Below are 22,509 nucleotides of genomic sequence, written 5' to 3' on the forward strand. Positions count from 1 at the left end.
TATTTAGGGTATAGAATCACAGAATCATTGAAGTTGGAAAAGACCTCTAAGATCATCAAGTCCAACCACTAACCCAGCACTGACATGTTCACCACTAAACCATGTCTCCATCTGCCACATCCACATGCCTTTTGAACACTTCCAAGCATGGTGATTTCACCACGGGCAGCCTGTTCCAATGTCTGACAACCCTTTAAATGAAGAAACCTTTCCTAATACCCAATCTAAACCTCTTCATTTTCTCCAGGCTAAACACCCCCACTCCTTCAGCTGTTCCTCATCAGACCTGTGCTCCAGCCCTTCCCCACCTCTGTTGCCCTTCTCTGGACATGCTCCAGCATCTCAATGTCCTTTTTGTAGTGAGAGGTCCAAATGTTTCCTTGTGATAACTTAGGCCATGATAATTTTGTTTCATCATTAAATACAAATGTATCCAAGTCCTTGCTCAGGGACACAGCACACTGCTCTGCCCCTTCATCCCCAAAGACTAAGTTGATAGTAGTAAATGAAAAAGTACCAAGCAGTGGAACTTGACAGCCTGTAAAATTTCTTTGTTAGAAGGAACTCTACCCTGATATTGGCTCTGGTCAGCCAATACCTTCTAAATTCCTATGCACTGTTCAGCTAGCAAGGACCAGTTATCATTCTCAATAGATTGGGTCTGAATACCCGTAAGAGTTTAACAGTAGAGAAATGTATCCATTCTGGACCAGCTGGGTGCCCAGAATGGTGCCATGTACATGTTCCACAACCTAGAGCAGCCCACGATGCAGTCTGACTGGGGAAGGTATACTAAAATAAATAAATTGTTACTAAGCATCAGGATTAATGCTGTTTGGAATACCATTATGCTTAGATAGAGGTTTGTTTTTTGTTTTGCTTTTCTTTTTTTTTTTTTTTTTATTACCAAAAGCCTCAGGAAACTCTTCTGATGCTTGATTTCATCATAATTTCTGCCATAATTAAAAGAGATTCTGCTTCACTGATAGTCCAATTAGATTTTCTTTTGAAATATTTATGGTAAGTATAGCCATAATCTCTGCTAACTGCCTGGTTCTGCTTTGCTTTTTGAAGAGTCTCTTTGCATAATGAAGTGATGCTGCAGTTGTACTAGGCAAGCAAGGTGAGATGCTGCTGCTGTGTCACGTGCTACCAGATTTGAAAACAGCCAACAACATATCCTGTTCTCATCATCTTTCTAGGCAAAAGCTTCTGACTGCAATAGGGACAGTTAAGGTATGATAAAATCAAATAGAGAAGAAGATAGGAAAAGCTGGAGCTGATGAGAGAGTTTAGAGGTTAGCATTGAACCACAAAGATTCAACATCCTCTACCTATAGAGCACCAGATCCTACTATCTCAAAGGGAGGTATGTAAATGGTCCTTTTGGAGCTTTTAAGTTTCAGCATAAACAGCGGTCTGAAATCTTGACAAAGAGCAAAAGAGTGGATTGGACTTCCTGTTCACTATTTTACAGGTCATCTAGGATGCTACCTGGACAGTATACTTAACAACAACACTTCACCCTATAAAGATGTCTATCTACTACATAGCTCAACTTTAACTACAGGCAAAAACCTCAGAGAATGCACCACTACACACATTCAATAGAAATGTATAACCTGGCTGCAAAGCAGGCTTTGAAGCCATCTTCTAATCTATGCTAGAGAAGGATGAGAGAGAAACACTAAACTAAAACTGAGGAGCATTTTTCACTGCCAGTGACATCCCTAATTGAGATTACTCTCTGACTAGTTACCCTCAAAAATGTATGGTATTTAAAAATTTTGAAAAAAAGCCCATTACAGGAAACAATTCTTTCTGTCTCCACTTAATTGCAATTAAATTATGTTATTTCACACTAATTAGTATGAAATAAAAACATGGACTCGAGGAGAACTCCTTCTATGAAACATATAAAGATCCGTAAAACTGATTCTTTTTCAGCATCTGTGTGCAAAGGTCAATCTAAGTCATGAAATAAAGATTATAGCAGCACATCTGTGCCACTGTCACAAAGACAAGGCCAGCACTTCTGCAGTCAGCCTGCTGTTATTTTCTTTTCTGGGGGCTTATAGCAACTGTAAAACCTCACTAAAAGCAACTGATAAAAGCTTATGGGTTGAGATCCCATATCTTACCATTTAATAAACCCAGATGGAATTAATTAATCTCTCTTTGAATTAAAGATTCTTAATTTTAGGGAAGGATCAGGCATCTAAAGGGCCAAGTGATGCGTGGTTTCATGACACATTGGTGCAGACTCCCAGATCGGATGGAGCCCTCTGGATACAGAGCCGTAACCTGCTTTCGACTGGTTAAATAATCAGTTATATTGGTGGTCTACTTCTGAATGGAAGTCATTCTTCCAATGATCCCACAATGATGAAAAGAGGATCAGATTTTGACAAAAGGACCTCTTCAATCAGTGTCAAAATAAAACAATAGACAGAAATAAAAAAAGGTAATATATAAAAGCTCAGAACAATAGGGAAAGAGTAATCTATATAAATCTAAAGCCATGGAGAGAGGGGAAAAGAAGCTGAGGACATCAAGAAAAAAACACATGGCTTGAAAAAAACCCGAAGAACAATAGAACTTTTTTTAAGTGTACTGAAACTCAGCAAAATGAGCAGCAATATTGATGGAGATGGGGATATTTGCTAATAATGTTGTAGGTAAAGACTAAAGTGTTCAGTAACAATTTTTGTTCTAGTGTTTGAAAATAACTACAATAATGCAATTATTTCACAGGAAGTAAGTTTTTTTCCAGTCCATTAATAACCAGGAATTATATTGAACTACATCTATTCAAGGACAAACATTTCTTAATCTGCAGGTTCATTTAACTTGTACTCAGTAAAGAAGAAGAAAGAATCTGACTCACTGATTAATACTGAACCAGCTACCAAGAAATTAGAACAGGGTTAATGCTGTACAAATATTTAAGAAGGGAAAAGGACAGGATGCAAGTCACTTGGTTTGGGTAGTCTGAAACCTGTTCCAGACAAAATAATGGAAAACATAGAATTGAATTGATAAAGAATAAATACAGTGAATGAACAGATCTTAAGGAACAGTTACTCATTCTTTGACAAGATTACAGTTTAGTAAGACATTTGATTTAATTTGATCTGCTTAAAGAAACAAGCATTTTCCAATGGTAAAAAGGCAAGTATACATGTATTTAAAAACCAACTGAAAGATGTTAAAATTTTCATTGCTGGTCAATAACCATCATAAGTTACAATTTCTTGTGAAGTTCAACAACTGATAGTTGGCCTGAAATTATTCAACATTTACATCAGTGTTATGCAAGTAAACATAAAATCATGGATCACTAAACATGTAGATAACTCGAACACTTCAAGTGAGAAATACAATGATGAGGGCAGAACAGAAAAACAGAAGAGCAGTGCAGTAACTAAATCTGAATGATTCAAACCAAAAGTGTCAATGGCCAGCCTATGCACTTTGGATAATGGATCGCAAATTGGGTCCATGAAACGGGACACTGGCAACTGGAAAGCAGAGACTGCAAATGACTTAAGGAGTAAGCACAAGAAGATGCTGTATAACAATATTCTAATGTAACTTTTATGCCCAGAAAGACCTAATGAGATCCTTACACATTTAAGTTGGGCAAAAGCCAGCTGAAGTAGGTATGTGACTTAGCCTTGTAAAACGGGTAGAGTAAGTAGCTGGAGTTTGCTGGGCTTCAATGTGCCAAGAGGCCAGCCTACACGATGTGATACTGTTTATGGACTTTAACAGTGAAAATTGAGAAAACAGTTTTAAATGAAAATTATGGGAATCCTCAGGCTTCTTCCTGCCTCCAATAAACACTGAATTAGCTGAGAAAAGATGAACACTTTACCAGGATATTTATCACTGTAGACTTCGAAGAAGTACTAACCACTTTGCAAAGCAGAAATTTTGCTGCCAAGTTCAGAACATATGGTTATCACATGGAATATCTACATTTTAGTACTTCCCAGATTCCGCAGATTGGGTGAGTCTGGCAAAATTAGCAGGTCTGCAATATCTTCTGCTCTACTTTTCCAGTAATATTTTCTTGCAGCAGTGTCTCTTCTTTGAGTCCAGAAAGGGAAATGAAGCTGGTGAAGGGTCTAGAGAGTAAGTCCTATGAAGAGTGGCTCAAGGAGCTGGAGGTGTTTATCCTGGAGAAAAGGAGACTCAGATGGGGACCTCATTGCTCTTTACAACCACCTGAAAGAGGTTGTAGCCAGGTGGGGGTCAGTCTCTTCACCCAGGCAACAAGTGACAGGACAAGAGGACACAGTCTCAAGCTGTGTCAGAGGAGGTTCAGGTTAAACAACAGGAAAAATTTCTTCTTGGAAAGGGTTGTTAAGCATTGAAATGGACTGCCAAGGGAGGTGGTGGAGTCACCATGGCTGGCTGTGCTCAAGAAACAACTTGATGTGGCACTTTATGCTATAGTTTATTTGACATTGTCATTTTCCATCAAAGGTTGGACATGATGATCTTAGAGGTCTTTTCCAGCCTAAGTGATTCTGTGATTCTTTCAAAAGCATATCTATTATGGTATATTTCTCTAATCACAATGCTTTTAATGTCAGGTTACAGATCTTATTTAGGTTGAAACAGTGAATGCTCCTTCATGGAGTTTCTGTGGCATGTTTCTTAACACCCACCTGAATGAATTATCTTCACAAGAATAATTTTAAAGTGGCATCTTGTACCTTTATCATCGTTATTTTAAAGCTGTGGATAAATCACTTGTACTTCATTTGCTCTAAATTATAAAGCTAGGAGTAGCTGCCATCCAAACACACACTGGAAAATTCAAAGCAAAAAAAAAAAAGATGCACACAATCACCTAATAATACAAAGTGCTCTTGCTAACTTTTCAGGTGATAGAAAAGATCTAAGTTGTAATTCATACCACCATGCACTTAAAGCTGCAGCAAAAGACAACAAAAAAGGCAGAAATGTAAGACTGAATGTAACCCATTGTGGTTTTAATTTACATAGAATCCTAGGATGCTTTGGTTTGGAAGGGACCCAAAAAAAAAAAGCCATCTAGTTCCAAACCCCCTGCCATGGGCAGGGACACCTTTCACTAGACCAGGTTGCTCAGAGCCCCATCCAACCTGGCCTTGAACTCTTCCAGAGATGGGGCAGGATGGTGCCAGTGCCTCACCACTCTCACAGTGAAAAATTTCTTTCCAGTATCTATCTAAACCTACTCTCTTTCAGTTTAAGGCCATTGATTTAATCTTGTCTTTGTCGTTTCTCTGATAATTACTCTCCGTGTGTGTGTACGTCAAGCAGGAGGTTGGGCAATGTCAGTAAAGAGGTGAGGCTGAAACATTTGAGTCACTATTTCATTGTGGATCTGGCCAGGGAAAGTTTCTTTTGCCAGATTCCCCAAGGCAGCTTTCCTGAGTTCACTGCTACTCACCAGCCTCTTGTAAACGTTACACACAGCAGCTGCCCTCACTGGTTCTCTAACACAGAGATGTGTGACTGAGGTGAACACAGAATCCTGTGATCTTCCCATCTCCCTGCTACAGAACAAAAATGCAAAAAGATTTCTGCAACTCCATGCACTTTTGAGTAGCCAGACAGACGCTCAAGTTGATGGCATCTCTCCATGAAGCTGAGACTATTTTCATGCCTTAGCCTTCCTGAGAAAATTTACAGGGGCAAAATGTAGGGCTCAACAACAAAAAACATCATTCAAAACAGGACTGAAGGGTTAACATCTGTCATGATTTATATTTTGTCTTTAGTCAGGTCAATCCCTAGAAAGAGGAATTTTTAAAATATATGCAGATTTTTTCCAGGGTTAGTCCAGCTCCTGTTGCAGACAGCAGGCCCAATGCCACTGACTCTGACTGTATTTGAACCAGTGCTGAAGCAAATGGACTTGCTGCAGTTTAAGAAGAGCATGTGCACGAGAAGAGCAAGGACCGTATTTCCTAAATGTCAGGGGTATGAAAGGAAGAGCTAGATGTCTTTTTAAATGTCCTGCTTAGTGAGGGAGTGGCACCAACCCTCTTGCCCCATCATTGTTTTATCTGCATTTGGTACAAGAAGAGCCAGCTTTAATAGGAAAAACAAAACTGCACATATTCATGTTCTACTATACAGGAAAAAAATGGTAGTGCTGGGTTGTGACGATGGTCCCTCTCAACCAGTGTCCTGGAATGTTGTTTCACAAACATTTATAATACACAAAATATATCACTGGTAATACTAAAGCACCTTTTAGACTGGATTTGACATTTTTATTGATTAGGGGTGAAATTAAGTAATGAGTTTGCAGTTACTGAGTGAACAGACCACAGTGATTTTGTGAAGATGTGAAAAAACCAAGACAGGACCTCAAAGCTCTGCTTTAGATAACAGATTGACTTCATAACACAAAGGCTTTGCTAGAACAGATTGTTTAGCTCCCCTTTCTGCCTTTTATCAAAGACAAGATGGAAATAGAAAACATTCAAAGATTTTGATTTACAATCCTTGTAAATCAAAAGAACAAATGTCAACAGTAGCAAAATAGAACTTAATCTGGGATCAGAAGAGAAATATTAAAGCAGAAAGTGAAAGAAGCCTGTTGGCAGGATAATAAATTGTTTTATATTTTAACATGAATAAAAACCTTAATATCAAGGTATAAATGTAGGATTAATAGATACGGATCAAGTTTAATAATTAAGCATTAGCAACTTTTCCTATTGATCTCTTACCATGGTAATGGTAATTGGTATACTATACATCCATTGCTAACTAATTAGATTTCTAAGAGCTTTGGAGAGCTGCTTTAAATTGTGTTTGCTCCATAGCATCAAAGAATCATGGACAAACTGAGCTAAAGTTAGCTTTCAGGGTGATTCTTAGACAATAAGAAGAAAGACACTTTATAAACACATCATAGTCCTAGCACACTTTTACTGTCAAAGCATTTTGCCTGCAGCAAGCAACACTGTTCTTTAAGTGAAGCTGCATCTGTACGGAGTTCAAATGAACACAGAGCTGAAAAGTAGAGAGCTCTGACTCCAATAAAAAGGAATGACTGTTTTGGCTTCATAATATGTTTTCCAGCCCTAGCTTTAATCTAAATCAAATGCCCATCTTTCTTGCTGTTCATGCAATGCAACCGCAGCACATGCTTAAGTATAGGAAAATTGCTAGTGCCTAACAACATCAAATTGTACTTCCATCTCGTCTGGAATCTACATCAGGCACAGGGTAATACCTTCTGTTTAAACAGGCAGAAACTATTCTCCATCACTAATTAACTTAGAAACTGTTCCACAGATCTAGCCAAACAGCTGCTAGGCATGGAGATCTGGACAATCAAACAGGTCTTTTCTGTTTCTAAACTTCCTCCCAAGCAGTACAACAATGTCAGAGACTCTTTACATTGCTCTGCTAGCAGGTCTGGCATCTACAAGGTACAGGACCTGCTGGCAAAGTATTAGCATAGCAACACACCTCATGGGATTATCTCTGCCATGAGAATCTTGCTAGAAATTAGCCCTCCAAGGCAGAACTCAATGATATACAGACCCCATCAAAGCCCAGCAAAAGCCATAAAATTTTTTCTTGTTTAGCTGTCTATTGAATAGACATTTCTAAAAAGGGGAATTGAATTTTAAAGTCATGTGTCTTCAAGAACTCTTGGAATAGCAAATTTGCAGATCAGTTCTGAGCTGCTCAGAGAGGCCTTCGGTTTCACCACTGAAATGCTGCAGTCCTGATGTACCCCTGCTTTTCTGCTCAGTGCTCTCACCCCACAAGACAAGCTTCTGTGGAACCCATGGGATTTGCATAAGCTGTGTCTGCGCAAAACACTGATGGACACTGCCACCATTGCCTTAGTGTGGTGTCCGAAAAATCTGGAAGAGGGCAACAAGTCAATCAAAATGTGGTTAATTCAAATGAAATCAGCGTCTGGTGTTTAATACAGTCTGCTATATTTTGTTTGTCGTTATCTCTCCAGACCAGTGACTCAGCCCTGTAAAACCTTCAGCTTGATCACAGTGTTGACACATGAGAGCAGCCATTCAGCTGCCACGGACATCTATTTATGTCTTCTCTCCTCTTTTTGAAAGAGCCCAGCGAGATAAATGAACCTCAGACTGCTAAATGCCATAAAGACTTACATAAATTAATAGAAACTGCCTTTTAGCCTCAAACAAATGATTTAGCAAGTTCTCCAGGTGCATTTCAAAAATGAACTTGCTTCAGCAAAGAATTTCAGAAATGACCAATGCCTTGTTGTTTCCATGCAGCTCTGCCTGCCCCAGATGGGCGCCCACCACACCACAACTGTGTCTGAGTGTCCATCACACAGAAAGTACCACCCGTAGCAGAGTCTCTTCTGTATGTCTTTAGCTCCATGCTTCTACAGACAGGTAAGGCCTGCAGAAGGCAGTTTTTAATATTTAAAAAGAGGACTGTGACATGCCTGATGCTCTGAGGAACATCCTGAAGGCCTAGATATCACTCTGAAGTATTTCCATTAACTGATCAGTGTACAAAAAACAGATTAAATGTCAAGTTGCTGCCATGGGACCCAACCCAAAGTCCATTCACTTAAATGGAAGCCTTTCCAATGACCTCAGTTTGCTCTGGAGGATGATATTGTCATTAAAAAGATAACTTCTGTGGTTGTTTTAACTAACAAGAGCAAGTGGAAAGCAGTCAAGTTCCCAACACTCACGGACTGTTATACAAATTAGACCTTATACTCATGACTAAGTTATATCTTACCACTCAGCTTGTCCACATGGCACCAAAAATAACAAGGTACTGCTTACATGAGAAAAGGTATCTCTAAGAAAATGCAACTATGCAACTACAGGGGTGAAAAAACCCCAACAAATTGGAGGAAAAACAGTAATTTGTTTGCAAACAGACCAGGTTACTTAGAATAATAAACAAGTTCCTGTTAAGAACTGCATAGTTTATATCAAAATGCAAAATGTCTCAGTTTAACTTAGTGAAAGTACAAACATTTTGACTCCCTGATTAATTTCTTTTCTTTTGGGTTAGGTGATACAATTCTCATCTGCGACTTGACAGGATATAAAAAATAATTACAAATGAAAAGGTTATTCATAATTTTTAAATGAGTTAATTAGTAAACCCCGCCAGAGTCACTCATTACAGTAATTAATAATTGATTATACTTGAAATTAAACACAATTTTTCATCAAAATCTAATTAAATATCTGCCTTTTTGCTCGTTGATTAGAACACTGGGTCTGGTAGAGACAATCTTTGCTAAATATGTTTATGCTGAACTGAACCATTAGATTTGATTTTTAATAATTGGTAGTTCCTTTAGAAATTAATAATTATGACCCATAATTACAGTGGTTCAACCTGCTCAGCATTTCTGGCACCTTGCCAGCCATCCGTGGCATGTGGCAAATGGCAGCAACTTCACCTGAATGGAGAGGATAAAAAGGATGGGAGGGCACTCAATGGACCTTCCCTTTAACAACATTAACTGTGGTTTTAAGCACGAGTGTGATTTTTGGTGAACTCTGAGACAGGATTCTGAGTTGGAGAATGGCAAACCAAACTCCCCTCCATCTATCAACCAGCACACACCTCTTTCTCCAGAATGAACAGGCACCGCTATGCTGAGCTGAAATGATTCTCCTCTGACACACTGAGATAATGTCCAAAGGAACCATGTTCAGGGCATAAGGAGAATACCAGACAAATGAGAAAGGCGAGTCCAAATGTACATAGCAAATGATGAAAACTGACTGCATATTTCATCAAACTGCTGCTGATTTAATGTTGGTTAATTAATCATTCCTGTTCCTCTTACAGCAGACATAAAAGTGACCAGAGTATGATGCAAGGCAGAAGTGGAAAAGTATCAGTCATTAAAGAAGTGTATATAAAAAGAACACAGTAAAAGCAATCCTTTGTGGTGGTGCTAATTATATTCATGCGAAATGAAAGCAAAATCTTTCGATCCAGACTAAGATTTGTAATTCTAACCACAACCTTTTACAGATCATTAGCTCATTAGCGTACAGGAAGTCACAGCAAAATCAAAAAGACTCATTTGTGCCGTGAGAAATGGGCTTTTTTACCCATGATCACATCTAAAAGTGTCTGACAACTGGAGTTTGCACCACGGACAGTTTAACATAGAAGTCTAGGAATGGACTTTTCTAAGACATTTATAACACACATATCAAATAGAACTGAAGAAAAAGTAATGGTAGCATTCCAACTTCACAGGCTTAAAAATACAATTTTCACTTCCAGCAGTTCAATTACTTTTGCAACATACACCAAGAACACTTTTTTGCAATGAACACTGACAAGCCTCATAAACCAAAGAAATTCAGATCATGCACAGTTCAAGAAAAATCCACTGCTTTTCCACCGAAGAAGCAAATTTCACCACACCCCTTCCTCTAAAAAGGCTCTGCTGAACCACAATCTAAACCCAGTCCTCCTCCATCCTTCTGGTGACACTGTGAACTTCAATATAATTGGTTACATATCACTGAAATGAGTGTGTCACCAAACAATAGAATTAAACCACATTTTTGTGTATCAGAATCTTGGTTCTGACCCTGTTCCATCAAAGTCAAAACCGACAGACCTGGATGTGACTGGGATTGGGACATGGACTTCACCACCTGTTTTAATGGGATGCTTAGAGAAAACCTGGTGGCTTTGCCTCACTCCAGGTACACTTTCCTGTGCAGAATGTAAACAGTCCATGACATTGAAGGGAGTACAACTCCCTCATATGACTCATGTTTTACTAAGCCCTTCTGGCTTTATGACAGGTGTTAAGCTCCCTACCACAACACTGCAACACAAACAAGTCAACAGATGCCTTATTTCCCCATCACTTTGTACCAGTCTTGACTCTCTGTTTCCCAAACATTAGCACTATGGGAGGGTTTGTAGAGAAATGAAATGAAAAGAAGAAAAACAACAGCAACAAGCTTACCTATGAAATAGGCCAGCAGGATCACCAGCGTGACTGAGATGACAATGGCACTCAGAGCAGCACATTTCCAGTTACAGTACTTATAGGGCTTCTTCAGGTTAAAGGCAGGCCTAGAAAAGGTACTTCTGGGAAGGGGCCTAGGGGGAGGTGAGTACACAGTGCTGGACGTCAGGGGATATCCCGGCGACGTTGTACAAAAAAGAGGAGAAGTGCCTCCAGGTTTGAACAGGAAGTGCCTGAGGGAAGAAAGACCAACAGCAAGTGACTCCTCACACAAATTGATGCTGAGGAAGACGTGGGGTGGGAGCATGGCGACTGCTGCCAGGACGAGGAAAGCAGCTCCACACAATGCTGGCTACTGACATGGATGGCATGCACAAAAGAGAAGAATAAAAATCAAAGGCAAGTCACACACAGTAAAAGAAAACAAAACCAAACAAAAAAATCACAGTGCCAACAATGCCACAGAGAACTCTTGAAGGGCAGGAGTCCCTTCTGTGGAAGAGATGGCGTTAAGAGTGAGATGAATACCCCAAGCACAGCTACGACAGACTGGTGGCACGGGCAGAACCAGGAGCCTGCTCGCACTCCCACAGAAATGCCCTACAGAGGCTGAAGAGGCGCGGAGGTCGGATTAAAGAAGGGAGGGCGTTTATCAATTTACTGATCACTGCATGAGAGCGTTTTTTGTGTGGCATCGGTGAATGGAGATGGGGAAAAGGAGCTTAAGCCATTCCATAGCACCCAAATTGTCACAGAGGGCAATATTCACACTGTCCCCATCCAGCAAATTTAAGTGTCGGACAATGGCGTGGCTAAAAGCATCAAAGTCCTATGTACTGCCAGTGGGGAAAGGCACCCGCTTCCAGAAAGCAGTCCAGAGCACCTTGGATTGAAGCCTACCTTTAAAAAAGTGTGAATTACTGTAAAAGGCAACAGCATTTCCTGTCCAGTGACACATTGGGAGGCACCACATTTTGCCCATTATGACAAACGCAGCCTGAGAGCCAGCCTATGAGCACCTCGGGTGAGACTCATGGAAGTCAGCACAAAAAGAACACACTGAAGCCCATGAGTTCCTGAAATGAAATGTCCCAATGGGACTTCTGTCCACAGGAGTACTAAATGAAAAGCCTGATTTTGGTGGGACATCACGACATACAAGGCATTCAAATTCTGGGAATGAAACCTGGGAAATGGAGCGGACTAATCTACCACCATGCTGATGCAAAACAAAAATGCAGCTTGTGAGGAGTGAGAAACAGCCCCAGCACCCTTTGCATATCCTGCCATGGCTTGTGGGCCAGATTTGCAGCCAGAGTAAATGTAATCAGCATGGATTCATGGGAGTCAGTCAAGCCAGTGGCTAATACCAGATGAAGAGGTGATTGTTTTCCCCATGTAGTTACTTGTGCAGTTACAGGGGGAAATGTCATACTTGGAAACATCACAGTGCAGAAAAGCCACCAATTCGTGCAGTTAAATGTAACATATAATTATCCAAAAGAGGTGTCTGCAGTACTACAGCCACGCTTCTATTGATACTCTAAGCATGACTGCTGAGCATTAGAGAAAGATCCTTTATTTCCACTTATGCTCTACATAAAAAAAATAATTTTTACAAGTCAGATACTATCCCATGTTTTGAAAAGAATTTAGACAGAGACGTATCTGTTCTGAGCAAAGAGGTACCTGCAGTGTTCAAGTACACCAATAAGCTCTTGTGTGAATGACGGCTACCAAATTAGGAGCTGCCGCCAACACAAGATTCAACAGTTTTGGCACTGAGTATCAAGTTAAAAGCTGATTGTAACTTAAAAGTTGTGATCAAAATTTGCGTAAAGATGCCAGAATGGGTGGTTAAGTCAGACTCCAAGGCTTGGCTTACATACACCACTAGCAGACTCCTGTCAGATAAGGTATGTGGAAGACATCAGTTTAAAAATGAAGTGTCAGGCTGTCAGCACAACTATGGTTTCAGATTTTTACGAAAATTAAATTAATTTTAGTTAATATGGGACTCTAAATTGCTGTAGGTACTTCTTACGTATGAAATGACTTTCAAAACAACAAGGAGATAAAAAGTAAATTGCATGCAGTGGCTCACTAGCATATTAATGAGTTTGCCATTAATATGTACAGGACACAATGCTCCAAGCCCCAGAAATTAATTTTTTAAAGCCATTGGAAGAGGTCAGCAATGTTGTTGCCCTTAAACATCACTGATATGACCAAATGCTTTCATGCAAGGATCATAATGACTGTACAGTAAACAGGAAGACCACGTAAGTGTCACATACCCATCATTGTAAGCACCGTCATGTCGGGAGGAGGTGAGAATGTCCATCTCAATGAGGTTGTCCTGCAATGTCTCTAGGAATGTCTGCTTTGCTATGTTTCTACATACATATGGAAACATGAATGAAGCCAGTGAGTCATGCATATATGAAGTGTGATCTTATAAACCACAATGGTTATAGTGCAGTTGTGCATGGAATTAGAATGATGGACCATATATTTATATGTATAAGATGCTACACATATACATATATAGCTTTTAAAAATGTTCACTTCTTTATATATACACTATATATATGCATATACACACATATAAGCACACACGCCCATGTGCATGTATAGAAAAAGTTGATGTCTTTGTTCATTGCACATTATTCATTGCCAGTGACATGTGAAACCTTCTGAACTCCTGGATCCAAAGGACTAGATTTCAATCCAGTCCAGCTGTAATCTGGCGATACTCCTGCATCTTTATTACTGTTACTCTGAAAAGGCACACCACAGTATCTATATCCCACTGTGGCCAGACCTTCGATTTCCAGCAAAAATCTGCCACATCTTTGCTTTAGTTTCAGTTTTGGATTTGAGAACTTTTTAGTTTCCAATTTGATTAATTTGTTTTCCTTTGTGGAATAATAACGCACTATTTAGAGTAAAATGTAAATTTTCAAAATGTAGATTTTGCTCAATATGAATATTCCACATAAAAGTCTCTTGGTGACAAGCAGACAGAAGCTAGAAACAGGTTAAGCTGTAACCCAAATTCCAACACCAGAGTACTGGTTATAATCTGGATAATACAGGCAATAAGCAAGATACTCAGGGCCCACACATGCAAATGCCTGGGATTAACCCTGCACACAGTAGCAGCATTTTGCAGTATCTGTCCTCCCGGCATGTTCTTTTATGAGTCACATTTTGACCTATAAATGCTATACTGTTTCGTACTTTTTGAGGAGAATAGCAGGAACAAAAAGAACTAACTCAGAGGCACAGCTGGGAACAAACTGTGTCTTTCTCGCCTTTGGGCTTGTTTCTCAAGACCTGGCAAAAGAACATTCTTCCCATGTTTTTTAAAACAAAATACAAAGTCCTGGTTTTTCCCATGTCTGTTTTCAGCAATAAAACTGAATTTAAGCCTGAATGTGAATAAATCCCCTGGCAAAAACTAGTAAAAGAAACATAACAGCATTGTCACACTTTATCACTTATGCAGGATTAAGAGCTTAGAGGGTGTAAGTGACATGAACTCTAACAAGAACTCCTGTCAAAGAAACTGGATTCAGGTAACATGCTAAACCAAGAGAAACCAGCCCTGTCACGTTATACAAATCTTGAAACTGTTTCTTCTAAGATGTTCTCAAACCTAGTTTTCATTTCTACTTCCTCCTCTTCCTGCTGCTAATGCCAGCACTCGTTTAGCTCAACTCCCTGCTTTTGGAGGCCTTTCGGCTGCTTTGACAGAACAGATCTACTCCTTGATCTGAATGAAAGTGAAGTGACTCCTATTCATAGCTTTGGGTAAAGTGGATCAACATGCATGAGCTGTGTGCCATAGCACTTGAGACATCAATCCATCCCCAAGTGTTTGGAGCTTCCTCACATTCCCTGGGAATGCAGGAAAGATTGGATGTTGAGTTCAATGCAAAAAGAAGCAACATACGGGCATGCACTGGGCATTTAATGGGTAAGAGGCAAGGCATCTAGCAACACACCAATCAATAAAAGTTCATCAGCAGTTAAAATCCATGTCGAACTGTTTTCATGAATTTCAGTTGTGGATTGTCAATAAAACAGAAGAGGGGAGGGTTATATAATCTCATAATGTATGCATTTGCAACAGAAAGGTCGCTGGGTCACCTGAGGGACTGATGCATGACTGTCCTCCTCATGGAAGGCTCACAGATGTGCTCCCTTGGAGATTACCTGTAAAGCGCTGGCTAGTTACAAAACACTCTCCCTTCTCATTAACAGTAGTGGTGGCAGAAATCTGACCTTACATGATTAGCATGTGAAATTTCCGGGGAATGAAAGTCTCCTGAAAACTGTTGGTTTGTCAGCTAAAGGTCCATCTAGGTGGCACTTATTTGCTCCCACAAGGTCAAGTGTAAAGGAACAGAAAGGAGGCCACAGAAGAAAGAAGACTGAGGAATAAATATGGGGGGAACTGACTTACCTGTCAGGAGTGACTGCTGAGCAAAGATCTTCTCATCACAACCTTGATAATACATGGCTTTTAAAGCAACAAAAAAGGGAGCAGACAGGAAAAGAAAGAGGAGAAAGGAGAAACAGAGAAAAGGGAGTAAAGGGAAACTAATGAAAAGGAGGGAGAGAAGAGGGGGGGCTCTTCCTCTTGCAACATACAAAATTCTCAGATATGCTCATCCTGTCAGTTGTCTAATTGTGCTACACACGTCTGCCTGCCTTTGCACTATGGTTTGGAAATTTCCAGGCAGGGATAAACCATTCCAAATTCCCAATTGTGAAAACTGCCTGGAGTCCATGGCAGTGAAAATCAAGCCACTTCAAATTCTGGTTAAATTCTGTAACTGTAGGCATATTTCACAGCCTGTGACAATCCTCATTTAAAAGATTCAGCTTTTTCTTCTTGTGTTCTCTCTCTGTTGATTAAAAAAAAAAAAAATAATGGCAATACAATTCCATTTTTGACATGAGATAACTATAATCTCCTAACTTCAAAAGCCTTTATTCTTGGATTAATGTCTCTTGGCCAGGATTTGTATTTCTACTTATTGGACATTTTATTCTCTTAGGTGATGGTCTTTTTTTTTTTTTTTTGGGTTCTAAAAATCTTTGCAGTGGAGAAGATGGGGAAGAGCAATTTCATGGAAGAGGCTGAATTGGGCATCCAAGTTTGCTAAACAGCCCTGAAGCCTTGTCTTTTATGTCTACACAATTCCCACTGAAGGAAATGGAAGACCTCTGCGTGCCAGAAGAGCTGACTGTCAGAGTGGAGATTAGTCACAGATATACTGATCATCTATGCAGCTCAGCCTCCTCTCTTTATGACACCACTGTAACACATTTTATTTTCTTAATGTTGTAAGAGTGAAGGAACAGTCAGTAGCGTTCATTTGCTGTTGGCACAAAATTACACATTATGTTCCAACATGCTTGTTGTGAAAAGGAACACTGGGCAAAATTACGCCATTTCAACCACTGCCTCAAAAGCCCCAACATCAGTCTTGAAATGAGTTGTTTTCTAACAAATTAATAAAATGGCTAGACTGAGGAACAAGTACAAATGTGACTGATCCGTGATGCTAGTGAAATTATCAAATCATGCAGAAAGAGCTCTTCATGCAGGTAGACCTCAACTTCCAGCCTGATTAACAGCAATAATGTGACCAATCCAACCTGCGACAAGAGCAGTCTGATTCAGATCTTGAAAAATTTTCATCCACAATAATTTCATAGAGAAGAAATGAGGACAGCCTTTCAGGTTTTGCACTACTAAAACAGTGTATTATCTCTTCTACAAAGAATTCACGACCTGGCTAGGGAAAGGCACAGGGCTTCCTTCAGAATTACAGAGGATTATCACAAAAGGGCTGCAGGAGTGGGTCCTAAGTATTTTTTAATGTAATTTTAATAAGAAATATCACATAAATGCTTGGGTATTTGTGCTTGAGAATTACTAACACAATATAATTACTGAAACTGTTGCCAAATCACACTTGCATTACTTGCTTATAATTTTGTCTTAATCTTTTGGATCCAGCTTCTTAGTTGAGTCTTTTTAATCAAGCAGTCACAGAGAAATTAATTATCTTTAAATGCCATAAAATGCGATATTGAGGTTGTTTTGGAGATTTCAAAGGACCAGCTCATTCTCAAAAAGATTGACAGATGTGCTCATTTTTAAAAAAAACATTCTCTTAGCAGAAGTTGGCAAAACTGGGTACAATTTGTCCCAGGGTACAGCTATTGCTGCTCTCAGTGAGATTCCCACAGGCAGTGACGTGACAAATTTGGGCCCTGTCTCAGTTTTCCGTTATTTTATGTTTTTTGCTGTCTAAAATCTTGTTGGTTTGAGAAGGCTAGACAAATGAAGGAACAAAGACAGCTGAGCAAGCGCACTGTGTTTTAGGCTTGGAAGACTTCTCTCCAGACTGAAAAAGACACCATATATGGGGGCTAATGACTCCAGCATCCCCAGTGGCCGCTCACTAGCAAAGGAATAGGTGAAGCAAAACCTCTGGAGAAAGCAACTGGGACCGCAAGTAGATGCACTCACCATCAGATGGGAGGACTGAGGCTGAGGGAGCATGAGAGCTCTCTTTTCCAGAACCTACACAGAACCTGAACAAAGCTATGAACTAGAACAACTTGGTACACGCTTGTCACACCCTTCACATGTCGCACAGGTGGAAAATAATTTTGAGAGCTAAATGGAAACACCATTAACTGACTGATGCCCTGCCATCCAGTGTTTCATGCTTGCTGGAGCAATGTTGAAAAAGTCAGCAGCTGACCTCTCCTCATTAGGTGAAATAGGATCAACCTTTCCTGAATGATGTACTATGAAAGTACTGCTTGATGAGGCACAGCTACAAGGCTAAATCTCTTCAATATACTGACTGATTTCAGTTTTTTAAATAGGATATTGATTTATCCTACCACATAGAAAGAAAAGACATTAAAGGAAAATACAGGAAAGAAAACCAAGAACATTTTAATCTATGATCTTGATTCCAATTTTAAATGAGGAAAATAACCTTATGAGCAGCTGGTAAAGACAACATTTTTACTTTATGAAAGAAGAGCAATTTCCTCTTCTCCTAGTCCAAATAAAAAGACACAAGGAATAATAAATACAACGCAAAATGCGTAAGTCAAACACCAGTTCACAAACTAGGTGGTTAGCTATGCAGATGTGTGTATTTTCCATAACATCCTGAGCACACACAGACAGAACATTGTAAGTACTAAAGAAAGTGACCTACCTTGTCTCCAGTGGGATGTTACTGTTGAGTAACCAGCTGTCCTGAGCATGGGCTGGCTCTTGAGTAGTGGCTGGTTGTTCTCCAGAAAGAGAGTGGTCTGTAGGAGCTGGGCTGGGGTTGCTGCGTGGAGTGAAGTTCCCTCTGTTCAGGGAATTGATGGAGGCCGCATGATGCTGATTTGGGGTGTGAGCATGTGATATTGGAGGTGGTGGAGTTCGAAGTCTTGAATGATTTTGAAGATTTGGAGGATGCTCTAAAACATAAGTAAAATACTTCTAAGGCTCATGATTTGAGTGTTCATTTATGTGCAGACAGTTCTAAAAAGTATGAAGGCTGGTGCCACATATCCCAGATGAAACTCAAAAGGGTAAAACAGCCTTGTTCCATATGTTCTAATGACACAGCATTGATCCCTGAGCCAGCTAGAAAAATAGTTCAGTCTCATGCACAAAAGTTATGAAAGTTTAAAGCACTGCAGAAAGGCTGTCCTGACAGCCAAGTTAACTCCGATAAACAACTGCAGGTTGCAAACTGCAATCTATCTGTGGCACTGATTTGTGATATAGCATGAAAAATACAACCAGTCTGGATACATAACACGTTAGAGCCATTTTATGACGGATATACAGCTCCCAGAGAAGTTTGTTCTGCTCGTTTTGCCTCAGAACTTTCAATAGTTAAGTTAACAAGAAGACTGAGACTTGGTTTAGGGAAAGCCATGAAAGCGTGTCAGGATTATAGAGTTTTAACAAAATCCAACAGTTTGTACTGTTAGAAACGTAGTCAAACTGAGTAAAAAATGCATGTGATGTAAAAACCGAGGTGTCAGGAAAATGGAACAACATACAGTGAAGAAAGATGTAAAGATCAGTGATATGGCTACTTTGAGTAAAACTCTTAAGTATTTCTTAGCGAAGAGACTGAAGAAGGCAGACTGAGGAAGACAAACACCTAGGAAAGATGAATCTAGGGCTGATTATAGCTGTATTTTTACTTTTTTTAGCTAATCATAATGCACTTTTTTCATGTTTTTTTTGGAAATGAAGAAAACTAAATTTGATGGAAATGGAGGGAGATTGACAGTTCAGCACACTGCATATGAGAAACAGGAAACATATACCTCTCTGCTTTTAGTGGGTTCATGCTCAAAAGTCATTAGTACTGTGCACTGGAACAGGTTACCCAGAGAGGTTGTGGAGTCTCCCTCACTGGAGATATTTGAGAACTGTCTGGACACAATCCTGTGCCATGTGCTCTGGGATGACCCTGCTGGAGCAGGAGGTTTGGACCAGATGACTGACTGTGGTCCCTTCCAACCTCACCCATTCTGTGATTTTGTAATACACAATACTTTTGTGATGCCTTATCAGAAAAGAATGCCTATCCTATCAATCTTACCAGACTTCTGTATCATGAGAAATTAACACCCATTTATTCTCTAATTAGAGACCTCAGAACTGAATGAACTGTATGGAGTTGTAAATTACAATGAATGGTATCAGACACCTAATGATACTTTTGAAATTTGGATTAGGACTTGGATTTAGGAGAGGAACAGAAAAAGCATTCACAGTATCTCTGTAACTTCTCAGATAGTTAAACACATTAGATAAAACATGAAGATGTGTGAGACACAGCCATCCTGCCCTTCCTCATCCTGCATTGACTCACACTGCTTCATCATTAACTATGGCTGATTATACCAGAACTTAGGGTGCTTGAGGTGATCTAGCAAAACAATACATGTTAATTACAAGGGTGCCATTATTCTGATTGAACATATATTTACCTCTGGCTTTGTCACATTAGAGACGCAACCAGGGGTATATATTCCACTAGTGGTTTTAGGGTCCCAATCCATTTTACCTTAAACCCCCAGAAAGGTCAGATACATACCTACTGGTCTCTCTATTTTATGTCAGTACAACAGAAAACAACAAGCCCGAACAAAGAGGTCTACACTGGTCATCTACACTCAGACAAACAGACTTTTCATGGGAATCTAAGGAACTACTCAGAAATCTGACTTGGAACAGCTCAACCAATCTTTACAATGCCCTGTAAGGCCAATAATACTGGCCTCTGACTTGCATGTCAGCCAGCAGATTGAAGGGAAGAGCAATGAGCATGGACCGTACAGACAAGAAATATCAGAACTAAACCAGGTCTGACCGCAGCTCTGTAGCACCATGTGAATTGAAAAGTCCAACCATTCTTGCACTGGATATTCCTGGGGATTGTTGTTTAGTTGAAGTCCTGACCACTGAGGCAATAAAAACAACAGTGGAAGAATTCTACACCTGGCTTAGTTAAATTAATGACTCTTTTCCTACTCAACAGACAGGAACCAAGATAGGAACAGTGTATTAAATCCAAGCTGAGAGAGACGAACACGAATAGAGGGTTTTCAACTTTTAGGGCTGTCAATCTATCACCATTACTAAGAACTTAATTCAGCCCAGAGAAGATAACTTGTCTATTCAGGAGAAACATACTAGAGGTTTCCAAGACCAGCTATGCAAGTTTTCAGTACAGCTCATGCCTGAGATGAGTACTCTGTGCAATCTACAAAGGGGCTAAAAGGGTAGATCTTGGAATAAACAACAGACCTTCCGCGAAGTTCTCCTGCTATTGGTTGACTTTTCCTTCTGGAGGCACCATTTTCACATTGTGAGTCAGAGCCTGTTTTCAGAGATCTGTTATGTAAATTCCAATTTACACCATATTATTACAGACACATTGCAGATGCTATTATGGATAATGCCTTCAAATCAAGTAAAAATGTGTTATTTTCATTCTCTATTTTCATATCCTCCATGATTTCTTTGCTAAGTAAAGACAGCACATCTATCTTACTATGGTCTGTGTGATTTTTCACAGCATTTTATAGCTTGTATTTCTTTTTTTTCTGACATTTAGGTAGCTTTTCCTTCCAGAATGTTTTTTATTTCATTCATATACAAATTCTGAACACTCATGTCATGTCTGAGCACTACTGAATTTAATATACCTTGACTAGAATTAGTAATTATTTCCCTTGCTTTATGATACTTTTTTTCCATTGTCTTCTTCTCGAATTAAGGAACATTAGAAATAAGGTGTAGACAAAAGCACAAGCTAGGAAATCTTTCTACTTGCAGCTGTGCAGGATTTTCTTGATGCAGAAAAACCTGTTAAGGTTCTTACCCTTTGTTGTGACCAAAGCTTCAATGGGATTTGCAATGGATCATGAAAGCCCACCAAAAAAAAAATTCTCTCCTGATTTCCTAAAATTTCAACGGCCCCCTTATCTGAATATGCTTGGGGAAGCTGCAGATGCCCCACTGCTGGAAATGTTCAAGGCCAGGCTGGATGGGGCTTTGAGCAAGCCAGTCTAGTAAAATGTGTCCCTGGCCATGGCAGGGGTTTGGAACTGAAAGGTCTTCAAGGTTCCTTCCAACCCAAACTTGTGATTCTATGATCATTAACTAGACCCACAATGTCTGAGTGATATAAACTGTGTGGCTGTATTTCCCCAGAGGAAGGAGAACTTAATGCTGGCTGCAATGGCTCTCTTACATCATGTATGTGCATAAATCTTACACAGTGGGAAGATGCTCGGATCATCTGCTGTCTCTTATAGAGAATTGAATTTTTACAGATCCCACCACATAGGTGGGATACAGGGGAAGTCTAATACAGCTCTCTACATCTACCACCAAGCCTTTACTGGGACAATAGCACCACAGGAATTCAGAAGACTTTACAGAGGAGCAGGACATTGTGGCCAGTGCACAGATTGTACAAGATTCCCCAAGACCTTTCTTAACCAAGTATAAGATGGCTAAATGTGACTATCTGTAAGCTATCTTTGTTTACTCCAAAAGCAATAATTTTTAACATTTTCCTTCTTGCAATTTTCCTCTTTTGTTTCTAAAAAGACACAGACTTTATCATTCTCTCTCTACTTGTTGTTAGAATGAAAAACCTGACATAAGCTACTCAGAAGGATCAGGTGACATAACAAAATACCAAGGAATAAAACAAACACCTTGTAAAACACCTCTCCCCCACCCATCCAAATTTTTAATAGTCTCAGAGTCAAGCAAAACCGTTTAAGGGTTGATTTTTGCCTTGAAGGGAGAACAGAAGAGACCTGTCAATAGTGAAAGAGTCTTAGACACCAGTCCCAGTCTTAGACACACCAGGTGCCAATGAAAGAGCATCCCAGAGATAAAGTTCAGTATTTCTAGAAGATAGGCTGGCAATTGTGGAAGA

The 22,509-nt window shown here is 39.7% G+C and overlaps 1 protein-coding gene across 5 annotated transcripts in view; it reads right to left on the minus strand.

Annotated features, from left to right (window-relative positions):
- The window catches only part of TENM4 (teneurin transmembrane protein 4), a 1,366,951-nt gene that overhangs the window by 194,977 nt on the left and 1,149,465 nt on the right, over window positions 1-22,509 (minus strand). For 4 of the 5 annotated variants that reach the window (XM_048294397.1, XM_048294400.1, XM_048294398.1 and 1 more), the window contains 3 exons: window positions 18,253-18,505; window positions 13,288-13,386; window positions 10,988-11,223 (listed from right to left, as the gene is read on the minus strand). In XM_048294397.1, the coding sequence (XP_048150354.1) occupies window positions 10,988-11,223; window positions 13,288-13,386; window positions 18,253-18,505 (588 nt within the window). The remainder of the gene's footprint in view (window positions 1-10,987; window positions 11,224-13,287; window positions 13,387-18,252; window positions 18,506-22,509) is intronic. The other variant, XM_048294401.1, reaches the window with a different exon arrangement.

The sequence above is a fragment of the Corvus hawaiiensis genome, chromosome 2 (genome assembly GCF_020740725.1).
Source record: "Corvus hawaiiensis isolate bCorHaw1 chromosome 2, bCorHaw1.pri.cur, whole genome shotgun sequence".
NCBI lineage: Eukaryota > Metazoa > Chordata > Aves > Passeriformes > Corvidae > Corvus > Corvus hawaiiensis.